Source organism: Microchirus variegatus (assembly GCF_963457635.1).
Source record: "Microchirus variegatus genome assembly, chromosome: 5".
Taxonomy (NCBI): Eukaryota; Metazoa; Chordata; class Actinopteri; order Pleuronectiformes; family Soleidae; genus Microchirus; species Microchirus variegatus.
The window spans coordinates 5,371,348-5,384,302 of record NC_139806.1 but is presented as its reverse complement, the minus strand read 5'-3'; the positions used below and the strand labels follow the sequence as shown (position 1 = coordinate 5,384,302).

The window sequence follows — 12,955 nt, the reverse complement described above, 5'->3', positions numbered from 1 at the left end:
GGTTTCATTAACCTTTTATTATCATTCGAACCCAATTTGATAAATACACAAAGTGTTCATACTCAATAATTATCTTTAAAGCAATTCATATATTATATCATGAACTGTTTCTGCTCAGAAATATTCAGTAAAATAAAGCTTTAAAATCGAAAGACGCAGCTCAGTGTCGCGACGTGATGTCGTAGAAACCTGGCGCGGTGAAATCAGTGAATGACAGCAGGTCTGGAGCTGAACAGACTGAGGCTGAAAGGACTGAGGAGACAAAACAACAACAACAACAACGCAGGGAAAGAGTCACAACAAGTGCGTCCACAAGACACAGGTTTTCACAGATTTACACGCTTGGTGTATGAGGGAAAAAAGCTGATTTTAGTCACTTAACAAGAGGCTCATGTCATAAAATATACACCTGATATAGAAGGGAATGGAAACATAATAGGCTTGAAATCAAGGTGGACTCTCACCTCTTGATGTGAGGGATGGAGGAGGAGCTTCGCACAAGCTTCTTAGAGGACGAGGACGAGAAGGACAGTGGGACTTTGGTGGACTTAGAGGGTGGAATGATGGAGCAGTGAGAGGACTTCGACAGGATAATCCTGAAAAAGACACACTTACCAAGATAAACATCAACTCTTATCTAAACGTTACTCACTTTATTCTGTATATAGTAGGTACAGAGGAAGTGAAACGACAATTCAGAGTGTCGTCACGTGTTTACTGGCATCCTGTCATACTCCACCTGTCCACCAGGTGTCCACAAACGTACTTCCTGTTACCTGGCGCCACGTTGCTCAGTTCTTTCTCCCTCTCAAACACCGAGGTAGTGTTTGAAATCACTCAATACGCACTCTGTACTGCACTAAATAGTGATTATATACAAATATTTGAAAGTTAAAAGCACACACACACACACACACACACACACACACACACACACACACACACACACACACACACACACACACACACACACACACACACACACACACATGAAGAGCAGTTACCTTGTAGATGGTGACTCTGATCTCTTTCCCTTCAGTGCTCTCAGTTTGTCTCCCTGAGTCAGACTGCTGTCTTTACAGTTCTGCACACACAAACACAGAGAAAAGGTTATGAGTGTGTGATCACATGATCTGCTGAGTTTTTAAATACTTTAAAAGCTACGATACGCAGTATTCTCCCTCATGAGATGTCAGGAAACAAACAATAAAGGCGCCATATGTAATAATGTGGCCAAAAACGGTTACTACATTCAAATTCAAAATACCGAGGTCTTTGAAGGTTTCGTTTTCTGACTTAACTGGCAACCCGTGGTCGTGCTCGGCAGCTGAGACTCTACGGACTGCAATGATTGGTAGACGGCGGTAGGTGGCGCCACATTCCAAAACATGATTTCAAAACATAAACATGATTTGCAGTCTGTAAATATTTTTTTATTTTGTCTGCACTGTTGTTGTTGGTGAGTTCAGTTTGTTATATGAACATTATTCCTGAGTCTCTGTGACATATAAGGAGGATTTTATGACCAGTTGCTTTAGATTTATTACATAATGCACCTTTAATAATGTAAAGAAGTGACATAGTTGCTCTCCTTCTCTGTGTTGTATCTGAGTTGCATTCAAGGACCACGGGAAACTCTTTATGTAAATACACTGCAGAAGCAGACTCAAAATGTGTGGCGATCTGCCTCGACAGGTTGGGGTGAAAGGACAAAATGGGGGAGGAGTTGTATCATAGAAGTTATATGTTAAGACGAGACACTTGTGACATGTTTATAGAACTGCAGCGTCATTTACAAGTCCCGCCTCACCTCGTCCATGCTGTACGATTTGTGCAGCGTGGCGTTGAGTGCCAGGTCGCCCATGCTCGAGAAGAGGCGGGACATGGCGTCCCGTTTGCCGTCGTCAGAGTCAAGGCCGCCGTCCATCTGCTGCTGAAGCCGCTGCCGTCGACTCAGCCTCTGCTGAAGCAGCTTCTGTTTGGAGCGATGGACGTCGCCCTGGACCCACATACTGTGCTGTTTCCTACACACACACACACACACAAATGAAGGGACACGACCGGTCAAAAGTTTGGGCTCACTTCCAGCCCATTTCCAGTGTTCTAATGGTACGTTGTGTTTGCTAATCGCGTTAGAAGGCTATTGGATGATTGGAAAACCCTTGAAAACCTGTGTGCAAAGATGTTAGCACAGCTGAAAACAGATTTGCTGGTTCTTTGACAACAGCAAAAACGATTATTTTGAATACAAAATCATTATTTCTCATCTTGTCAATGTCTTGACTATATTTTCAATTAATTTTGCCATTCTTTTTAAAGGGGTCATATTATACCCTATTTCTCCGAGTGAACCTAGTTCCCTTGTGTCCTAATGAACATGTCTGTGACATGCTTTGGTCAAAATACCATAAGGATGAAGCACCACAGCAGTTCAATCACTCTGCCAAAACAGCCCTGTTCAGAACGCTCTGTTTAGTAGTATCTGTTTAGGTCCACCTTAAAAAAAAAAAAAAAAGTAAAACGAAACTTAAGGGACAGGAAATGACATCAGCCACAGAGGCTACTGGGAGCTAACAGCAGTTAGCATTTGGAAAAAGTGATAATTTGCAGGCTCTTGCAGGCACATTGCCGTCATATATAACATGTATCCACTGGACAGATAAATCCTCTGAAGCTGGAAGTTTGTGTAGAACTCTGTGCTGCACTGTGGAGCCAAGAATAGAACTTTTCGCAAACTTCCGGTTTTCGGATACCGTTGCCCTCGCCATCACTCTCTCGCGTGTTTTACGGACAAAGCGGAGCTCGGCGAGACAACAATTCCAGGAATTTAGCGCATTGTGACGTCCCAGTGAGTGCGGAAGTCAACGTGGCGTGTTTTATCTCCTGTACTTAGACTGAGGAGGACCACAAAAACACAACTGAGTCATCTTTTTTCACACTTTACCGACTGACAGGACCTCCAGAGTCCCAAATATACGGATTTGAATGATTAAAAAGTTGATTTAGCATAATATGTGCCCTTTAATGGACAAAATTTGAATATGCGATCCCAAACTTTTGAATGCTAGCGTAAAATAGAGACATAGCTGATGACTCACTCTTCCAAGAAGTTCTGTTGTGGACCAATGACAGACCCGGGTCGGCAGATCCTGATCCAGGCGATGGCTTCAGCCGCCGTGAAGCGGAAGTGCTTCATCAGGTAACAGCCAATGAGAGTGCCCGTGCGGCCCAGGCCGGCTGTGTTTAAGAGACGGCGAGTCAGCGGAGCCCCCCGGACAAATGAGTAAAGAAAAAGAGGCGGTACCTTTACAGTGCACGGCCACGCCTCCGTCTGCGCTCTCGCACACGTGCAGGAAGCGTCGGGCGATGAGGTCGGTGGGCGTCGTCCCGTCCAGGAAGAAGAGGTCGTGGTGGTCGAAGCCGGCGCCCTCGAAGCGCCTGCCGTCGTACAACTTGCGGTTCAGACGGACCACGGCCCTGACGCCGTTTTGGCGAAAGTACGGGAAGTAGGCCTCAGGTGCGTGGAGAGGGTAACCTGCGGAAAAAAAGACGGCGCGGATTAGCGGTTTCATTTCTGTTGTATACGATTTTTGCATCCGATGAATTCCGTTGCGTGGTCGTGACTCACCGTTCTCTATCTTACTGTGAGGGTGAGGACTGCTGAACGCCAGCAACTTCCCCGGAACGATCCAGTTCATGTCCCCGTTTTCTACGCGCTGAAGACGACACAGGAAGTATATATATATATATATATATGTATATATATATATACATATATATATATATATACATATATACATATATAGAACATATAAAAAATGTGACTGTAGTATGGGCCAAAAAAACTTCTCAATCCATTGAGAAGTTCTGGGAATAATAGTTTTTTTATTATTATATTTGTCATTAAAGGTTTCCCATTTCACCTCCTCTCTTCTTAGGGTGGAACTACGGTGGCCTTTGTGTCCCAAAAAGTATGTCATTCTTCTTCAAAATGTTAAACACTGGTTGATTTGTAGTTTTTCCGGGTTGCCGTAGAAACATGACAACACAACATGGTCTATTTTATGTATTGTGTTTTGTATATTTTGTGTAATATGGATGTCTAGACTGAACCAGCAACATCCGCAGGGAGTCAGCTCCCCGACAGTTGACAAATAGGTGTGTAAACACAGCCGGGAAAGGCAGACTCCTTTGTCTATTGGAGGAATTGCGAAAGCGAAGTTGCAAAGAAAATAAAACCTCGTCGGCCGGCAGAAGTTCTCTATTTCATTCTTCGCCAGCAGCAGAGAATTTCCACAACACGCTCACTCTCACCGTTTACTCGTTACGACACACAGCTCCTTGCGACACTCTCACCTCATAATGTTCGTATTCATCGACGTTAAATCGCTCAAAGTCCAGGAAACGGCAGTGTGACGCCTGGAGGAGGGAGGCGAGCAGAGTCAGAGCGGCTTTAAACTTTTCAAAAGAGTACGGGATTAAAGAGTAAGTGGATAATATGTTACACAACAAACAAGAGATTGCAGCTGTTTTATGTTCAAAACAGTTTAGTGTGATGTAACAAAAGAGCCAAAACAGAGTCTACTGAGCGTAAAGTACAGTACGTACTTTCTACATGTATTATCGCACAGGTTCCCAATCTTGTTGTTTCTTTGGGTTTCGGTCGTTTTTTGATCTAAATTAGACAAATAGAGCATTAGCTAATTAGCATTAGCATTAGCTGCTCTGTGTTCTACTGCGAGGATAATTACTTCATTTGTACAGAAGATGCACTCTTAGAAATAAAAGTAGAACCATACAAGGTTCTTCGGCTTGTCCTCATAGGAGAACCCTTTTTGGCTCCAGGTGGAACCTTTTTATGAAGGTTCTACCTGGAACCCTTTTAAAACCCTTTATTCAGGAAAGGGGTTTTAAAGGGTTCTCTGGATCAAAATGGTTCTTACTGGAACCATTAGTGTTACCAAGAACCCTTGAAAAACTATTTCTTCAGGAAAGGGTTTTTCAGAAGCAAATGGTTCCAGGTAAAACCTCAGCCCTTGTAGAAGAACCCTTTTGGAACCCTTATTTCTAAGAGTGTAGAAGAGTTCAAATGAGAAGAATTATGAATTGCGTTTCAAACTGCAATTTCAGTTTGGAAAATGATAAAAGGAACTAAATACAACATGAGGTCAGATGGAGGGTTGAGGGTCAACATATATAGTATATATATGTATATATATATACATATATATACTATATATGTATATATACGGTTGTAATCGTGTTTACCTTGTGAATGGCTTGTAAGCAGTCGAGCACTGAGAGATTAAAGGAACACTCTCCTACTGCTGCGTCTCTGTGACACACACACACACACACACACACGAAGAAATATAAACAAAGTATTTACATATTACATATTTGTATTTGCTAATGACATGTACAAACAACTGTGTGTGTGTGTGTGTGTGTGTGTGTGTGTGTGTGTGTGTGTGTGTGTGTGTGTGTGTGTGTGTGCGTGTCTTTTTTATTTTCACCTTTTGAGGACAATTTGGCCGACCACACAACCTTAAGTGGCTTTTTGAGGACTAAGACCAGGTTTTAGGGTGTGTGTGTGTGTGTGTGTGTGTGTGTGTGTACCTGAACGACAGGTAGCCTGTTTTGCTTCCTGAGAGAAGTGTCTCGTACGCCTCCTCTGGACTTCTTCTCAAATAGATGACCTGCAGGAAAGACGTTTTTTTACAGTTAATTCAATACATGGATGAATGAATGAATGAATGAATGAATGAATGAATGAATAGAGAGATATTTACAGCAAAGGCTCCGATGAGGACGGCAGCATTGGCTCTTTTCTTCTGGTCATAGCCGGTGAAGTGGACCAGCGTCTTCCTGGACGTGGTGAAGGACTGATGTGATGAAACAGTGAGCCGTCAGCGATCGCAGCACTTTGATGAACACATGAACACATGAACACATGAACGTGGTCAGAGTGACTTTACCTTGAGCTTCTTGTTGAGTCTGCAGCAGTATCTGTACAGCATGGCCAGGTTGAGAGGACCAAAGTCAGAGTAGAAACTGCAACACAAGCGTTTTTGCACAAACAGCCTCGTCATTGCATCTGCAGCCTTCGTGTTATGAAGGTGAGCGCTAATCTTACAACGCTTTAGTAACAAATATATAAACTTTAAAAAAGTCAAAACATGTAAAGTCTTTGTTGGCATCACAATACGAAGCAACTGGTGGCCCTTGGACCAAAACTGGCACGCCGGTGTTAACATCCGGCCCAGTAGAGTAATGGAAAAAATCAGATTTTTTAAAATAATGTTCTTTAAATTGTTTGATTTCGTCATAAAAATGACAAACTCAAGCAGTTGTAAAGGCGCCATATGTAAGATGTAAAAATGTGGCCAAAAACAGTTACTACATTCAAATTCAAAATACCGAGGTCTTTTAGGTTTCGTTTTCTGACGTAACTGGCAACCCGTGGTTGCTCGGCAGCTGAGACTCTACTGACTGCAATGATTGGTAGACGGTGGTAGGTGGCGCCACATGCCAAAACATGATTTCAAAACATAAACATGATTTGCAGTCTGCAAAATATATTTTTTTTAATGCAAATATTTTGTCTGTACTGTTGTTGTTGGTGAGTTCAGTTTGTTATATGAACATTATTCCTGAGTCTCTGTGACATGACGCCATATGTTTTGGCGTCATGTGGCGCCACCTACCGCCGTCTACCAATCATTGCAGTCGGTAGAGTCGCAGCTGCCGAGCAACCACGGGTTGCCAGTTACGTCAGAAAACGAATCCTAAAAGACCTTGGTATTTTTTAATTTGAATGTAGTAACCGTTTTTGGCCACATTCTTACATATGGCACCTTTAAGTGTAACTACTATATCCATAAACTCCTTTTTTTCCCAGAGTAAACCAGTATTTATGTTTATCTAGTTAATGTTATTTGTTGATCCAGGTGCAAAACGTCACAGTTTAGTGTAAAAATCTTGAAATTATACACGTCGTGTTGTATCTTACTGCCCCCGTCTGTTCAAACACCAGCTACTGCGGCCAAAATGTTCCCAGACTCCTCCCCCCTCTTGTCCTCCTCTCAGCCTGCTTCATGGCATTTTTTCAAAACGGGCAAGATTTAGCCACAGAAGAGAGGATTTAGTTGATTTAGCTGTGCCGCGATGGATCACGAATACACAAATTAACGCTATTAAAGTGTACGATTGTCACTCTGTGTTGACGCTGGTCGTCACAGCAGCAGGTGAATAGAACGACAGACAGGAATGACGTCAGTCTGTGTTTGTCCTAAATCCCCTGTCTGTCACGAGATCACAGACACTGAGCTCGTGTTGACCCACATCTCACACACTTGGGATGACCATATATACACTATATATACACTGTATATATGCATACAAATATATGTACATATATACTGTATATATATATCAGCTGTATTTTCTTCATGAGCTGCTTCGACTCTAATCAAATATTCACATGATGAACATACACTAATCTCTACCTGCTGTCAGTTATGCTGAGGTACAGGCGCCCCCTGGTGGCACGTTAACAAACCTTCCAACTTTAACCACAGTCTATAGCTATAGATATGTATCTATATATAAATATCTATCTGTATATATATATATTTATATATTTTTTTTCCCCACGTTAAACAGTCTTGTATAAAGTACCTAAAAAGGTGGTAAAAGTGCAAGTATCTTAACCAGAAAATGACTTTGGTAGAAGTCGGAGTCATTTCTTTAATACTACTTAAGTTAAAAGTCTTAAAAGTATATGAATTTTACTGTACTTAAGTGTCAAAAGTCATTTTCTGATATAAAATAGAAGTACAAGTAGTTGTGAGGAGTTAGGATTGACTCTTAAGCCCATGTTGCAGTGGGTGAATGGATATGAAAGATGTGTGAATGGGTGAAAACTGTACATTTGTCCAAAAATACACACTGTGTGATAATTTAATTAATTAATATGTAAGAATGTGGCCAAAAACGGTTACTACATTCAAATTCAAAATAACGAGGTCTTTTAGGTTTCGTTTTTCTGACGTAACTGGCAACCCGTGGTTGCTCGGCAGCTGAGACTCTACTGACTGTAATGATTGGTAGACGGCGGTAGGTGGCGCCACATGACGCCAAAACATGATTTCAAAACATAAACATGATTTGCAGTCTGCAAAATGTCTGTACTGTTGTTGTTGTTGGTGAGTTCAGTTTGTTATATGAACATTATTCCTGAGTCTCTGTGACATATTAGGAGGATTTTAAGGCCAGTCGCTTTAGATAAATTACATAATGCACCTTTAAATAAATAAATAAATAAATAAATAAATAAATAAATTCTCTGTTGAGGCAGCTCCTGTTCACCTCTCATAGTTGAACTCCTCGTCTGTGCTGAAGTAGTGTGTGTTCGCCGTGTTCTTGGGTTTGACACGAAACGTCGCAAAGTACAGTCTCTCTGTGGAACGCACACACACACACGCACACACACACACACACACACACACACACACACACACACACACACACACACACACACACACAGTCAACAGGAACCCAAAACGGTTCCTTTAACACCATTTAACGTGTCACACATCAAACTAGAACCTTGACTCCATCAAAAAGATGATTCAAATCCTAATTAGACGTTTGGTTCGGCCTCATTAGGACCAGGTTTTGGTCTCCATGAGGACTACTGGTCCTGATGAAGTCAGTATTTATGTCAGAAAATGTCCATAAAGTGGCTACAAATACAAGTGCGTGCTTATTTTATTTCAAAACTTCTCACCATGTATGTACATTTGTAAAATAGGTGTTTCAATATTAAAGAAGAAGTTTTACACTTCTTCTCACTCTCTTTGTGAATTGAACATTGGATCATCTTTATGTTTAAAATAAACATAAACTAAAGTCAAACACACTGGTGTTATAGACATTATAGTCTATAGAACACGTTCACAACTGACCTTTGATGAATTCTGACGCAGCGGAGAGTTGGTGTTCCTCCGCCATCTGACATGTGTGTGTGTCTCAGCGTGTGTTTCCTGTTGTTATCTGGTCTGAGGCCACTTCACGTTCACACTCACACACATCGTGATGTCAGGAAATCCAGTGTCTGTCTGTCCACAACTGTCCACAACTGTCCTCGTATGTCGAGAGTGTCCAAACACACTTCAATCAGAGTGAACAGTTCAGCATCAGTGATCAATGAGTGTGTGTGTGTGTCTGTGTGTGTGTGTGAGAATGCCAGAATATTCCAGTCATAATCTGAGCTGAGGAGGCTGAGGACGCCGCGCAGTCAGAGTTAGAGAGTGCAGTAATCTCTGCTGCTGCTCTGTCTTTGTACACACACACACACGCACGCACGCACGCACGCACGCACACGCTCAGCTCTTCTTCTTACAGGACACTGTATTGACCTCCATTCGTTTGGACAGATTAAACAAAGCATTACCCTTAAATGTCAGGGTCATGATAGTTTGGGATTTTTCAGACTTATATACATGTATACATATTTGGATTTTCTAGTTTTTATTTCTAAAAGAGACCTTATTAAACACACATACACACACACACACATCATTCTATAGTTGTGAGGACATAGACGATAAAGATATGACTGATAGACCTTACTTATACACCTGTGACATACCGTGGACGGATCTTAATAACAGTTTGTGTTGGTGTGAATCTAATTGATTATTTCACACATTAACTAGATTAACTCTATGAATTCATTCACTCGTTGTTTTTGTTTGTTTTTTTAAATGACATGAATGATATAATTTCACATCACATACCTTTCGAAAACGAAAATGAAATAACGCAAAACTAAAATTGGAAAAAAATAAAAAAATGATTTTTTTTGAAAGTACTCCTGCCAACTGAGCATAATAAGAACTGAAATCAAAATAAAAACTATAATTAAAGGTGTATTATGTAATAAATCTAAATCAACTGGCCATAAAATCCTCCTAATATGTCACAGAGACTCAGGAATAATGTTCATATAACAAACTGAACTCACCAACAACAACAGTACAGACAAAATATTTGCATTAAAAAAAATATTTTGCAGACTGCAAATCATGTTTATGTTTTGAAATCATGTTTTTTTTTGCATGTGGCGCCACCTACCAGTGTCTACCAATCATTGAAGTCAGTAGAATCTCAGCTACCGAGCAACCACGGGTTGCCAGTTAGGTCAGAAAACGGAACCTAAAAGACCTCGGTATTTTGAATTTGAATGTAGTAACTGTTTTCGGCCACTGTGTCTGTGGCATATTAGGAGGATTTTATGGCCAGTTGCTTTAGATTTGAATAGTGTTTGAACGCTGCCTTGCTCAGAGTGTATGTTCGGTCACACCGACAGTGTTTCTCTGTAAAGTCTGAGGAATGTAACTCGCTGCTGTCACTCGAGGGCGTCACATGGTCTGAGCTCCCGGGTTCTGCTCCGGCTGAGCTGTGACTTTCACATGTGAGTGTGAGCTGGCGATGGTACGATCAGCGTTTGGCTGCTTATTAAACTTGTTTGCAGACGCGCTAATGTTCCTGGAATCTTCCGTTGAGATGTGAAGTAAAATCATTAAAATCACACACACACACACACACACACACACACACACACACACACACACACACACACACACACACACACACACACACACACACACACACACACACACACACACACACACACACCCCCCCCCCCACACACACACACACACACACCCACACACACCCCCCCCCCCCCACACACACACACACTATTCCTGGTCTGAGCTTCATCTCCTCTCTTTAGCCAATTAGACGTGCGATTAACAGCTGAGGACGCTGACGTCACGCTCATAAAAGCTCTAAAAAGATGGTGGAACAGATGTAACATGATGATGCTGTGGCCAAAACTACAGAAAGCAGAATTAATAATAAAGATTATGATATAAGTTATCATTAAAGGTGCATTATGTAATAAATCTAAAGCAACTGGCCATAAAATCCTCCTAATATGTCACAGAGACTCAGGAATAATGTTCATATAACAAACTGAACTCACCAACAACAACAGTACAGACAAAATATTTGCATTAAAATTATATATTTTTGCAGACTGCAAATCATGTTTATGTTCTGAAATCATGTTTTGGCATGTGGCGCCACCTACCGCCGTCTACCAATCATTGCAGTCAGTAGAGTCTCAGCTGCAGAGCAACCACGGGTTGCTAGTTACGTCAGAAAACGAAACCTAAAAGACCTCTTTTTTAAATGATTTGAATGTAGTAACTGTTTTTGGCCACATTCTTACATATGGCACCGTTACGATATGATTGATTAATTATTAATAATAATTCATTATAATTATTTTTGTCTCTTTGTCTTTGCAGTTTGGTTCATTTTTCAAAAAGGCAGGAATGAAATGTGGCAATTCTAAATAGTCACGTTTCATGAGTTAGTCTTCTAAAAAGAAAGACTGCCCTCTGGTGTTCACTCACATTATAACACCTGCTGACGCTGATAAAAAAAAAAACTTTGAAATTTTACATTTTTTCAAATACAAAAAGTGTTTATTTAAAAAAAAAAAATCACAGTTCAAAGTTCGCTTGCCTCAATTTTTATAGTTTATGGACAAAAATAAAATATATATTTTGTGATAACTGCACAATTATGATTTCTTTTGGGGTGTTTTTTTAAAAAAATGCAATATAAAACTAGTCATAACTTCGATTCAACGACACAAGAAAACATTTTTCACAGTCTGAAGATGTGATCTATAAACACACACACACAGGATGTCCATATAAGGAGTTGTGTAAGGCTTAATCTTAATTTTATCGCCTTTTATGACCTAAAAGTGCCCTATAAATAACATGTATTATTATTATTATTATAACTGTTGAATAAGCTGCTCTCTGGCTGTGCTGTTCAAACAACATTTCATTGGCTCTGCTCAGGAGCCATGATGTCATCATCAAGTGTCATCTGCCGGTTTGTGTCTTTGTGGTGGAAAAAGGGAAAAGGAAGTCGTTCACGTTGAAACGATAGCGTGATGGACCCTCAGCGCCTGGACTGAGTCCCGCTCACGCAGCACTTCACTGGGCCGGATTTCACCCTCCAGAGTCACAGCAGATCCGTTCCTTCTTTGTTTTTTTCTGCTGAAATGTGCACTCAGAGGAAATCTGTGGCATTCATCAGATCTGGCATAACATGTCCTGCAGCAGCAGCAGCAGCAGCAGCAGCAGCAGCAGCAGCAGCAGCAGCAGCAATAATCTTACAACCATTATGCTCGGTTGGCAGGAAGAAGAAGGCGCTGAGTCACGGCGCCGATGTCGCTCACAGTTTTCACAGGTTCACTTTGGTCCTGAAGAAAGATCACGTTCATTGATTTAGAGCCAGTCTGTGCTCCACACACACAGTCCAGAACCCTGACTTTTTTAACAGAGGTGGAAAAAGTACTAAAATATTGTACTCAAGTACCAATACTTTGATGGAATATTACTCAAGTAGAAGTAAAAAAGTAGTTCATTTGAAATGCACTTTAAGTAAAAGTTACTTGCAGGGCCGTTTCTAGCTGTTTGGGGGCCCTATGCGAGATACTATTTGGGGGCCCCTGTTTTTTCAAACTCAAGGTAGAGATTCCTAACTTACCCCACAAACACTTACATGCTTTGCAAATATCAGCATAATGAATGCATCCAATACATGCAAATAAAGACGGGTACTTTTAATTCTCAAAAATATAATAAAATATGAGTCTGCAACTTGCAATTTGGGGGCCCCCTGGTGGCTGTGTGGCCCTATGCAGCTGCATAGTCCGCATATAGCAAGAAACGGCTCTGGTGGGGTGTGAGGGTAGTAGAAATATGACAAGGGGTCAGAAATCCAAAACTATTTTGGAGCTCACGAGCGACACAAGATATTACATCACTTTTGGCCACGCCCTCTACGTTCACGTACT

The 12,955-nt window shown here is 41.2% G+C and overlaps 1 protein-coding gene across 1 annotated transcript; it reads right to left on the bottom strand.

Annotated features, from left to right (window-relative positions):
- Positions 1 to 203: 203 nt before the first annotated feature.
- On the bottom strand, positions 204 to 9,015 carry LOC310926721 (dual specificity protein phosphatase CDC14AB-like; the record flags this gene model as incomplete). Its single annotated transcript, XM_083888908.1, has 14 exons — positions 204 to 252; positions 465 to 596; positions 1,005 to 1,084; positions 1,811 to 2,024; positions 3,099 to 3,237; positions 3,305 to 3,535; positions 3,629 to 3,716; positions 4,357 to 4,419; positions 5,269 to 5,335; positions 5,620 to 5,699; positions 5,793 to 5,885; positions 5,979 to 6,054; positions 8,371 to 8,461; positions 8,970 to 9,015. 14 exons carry the CDS (start codon positions 9,013 to 9,015, stop codon positions 204 to 206), a joined length of 1,449 nt encoding a protein of 482 aa, XP_083745034.1.
- Between the last annotated feature and the right edge of the window lie 3,940 nt (positions 9,016 to 12,955).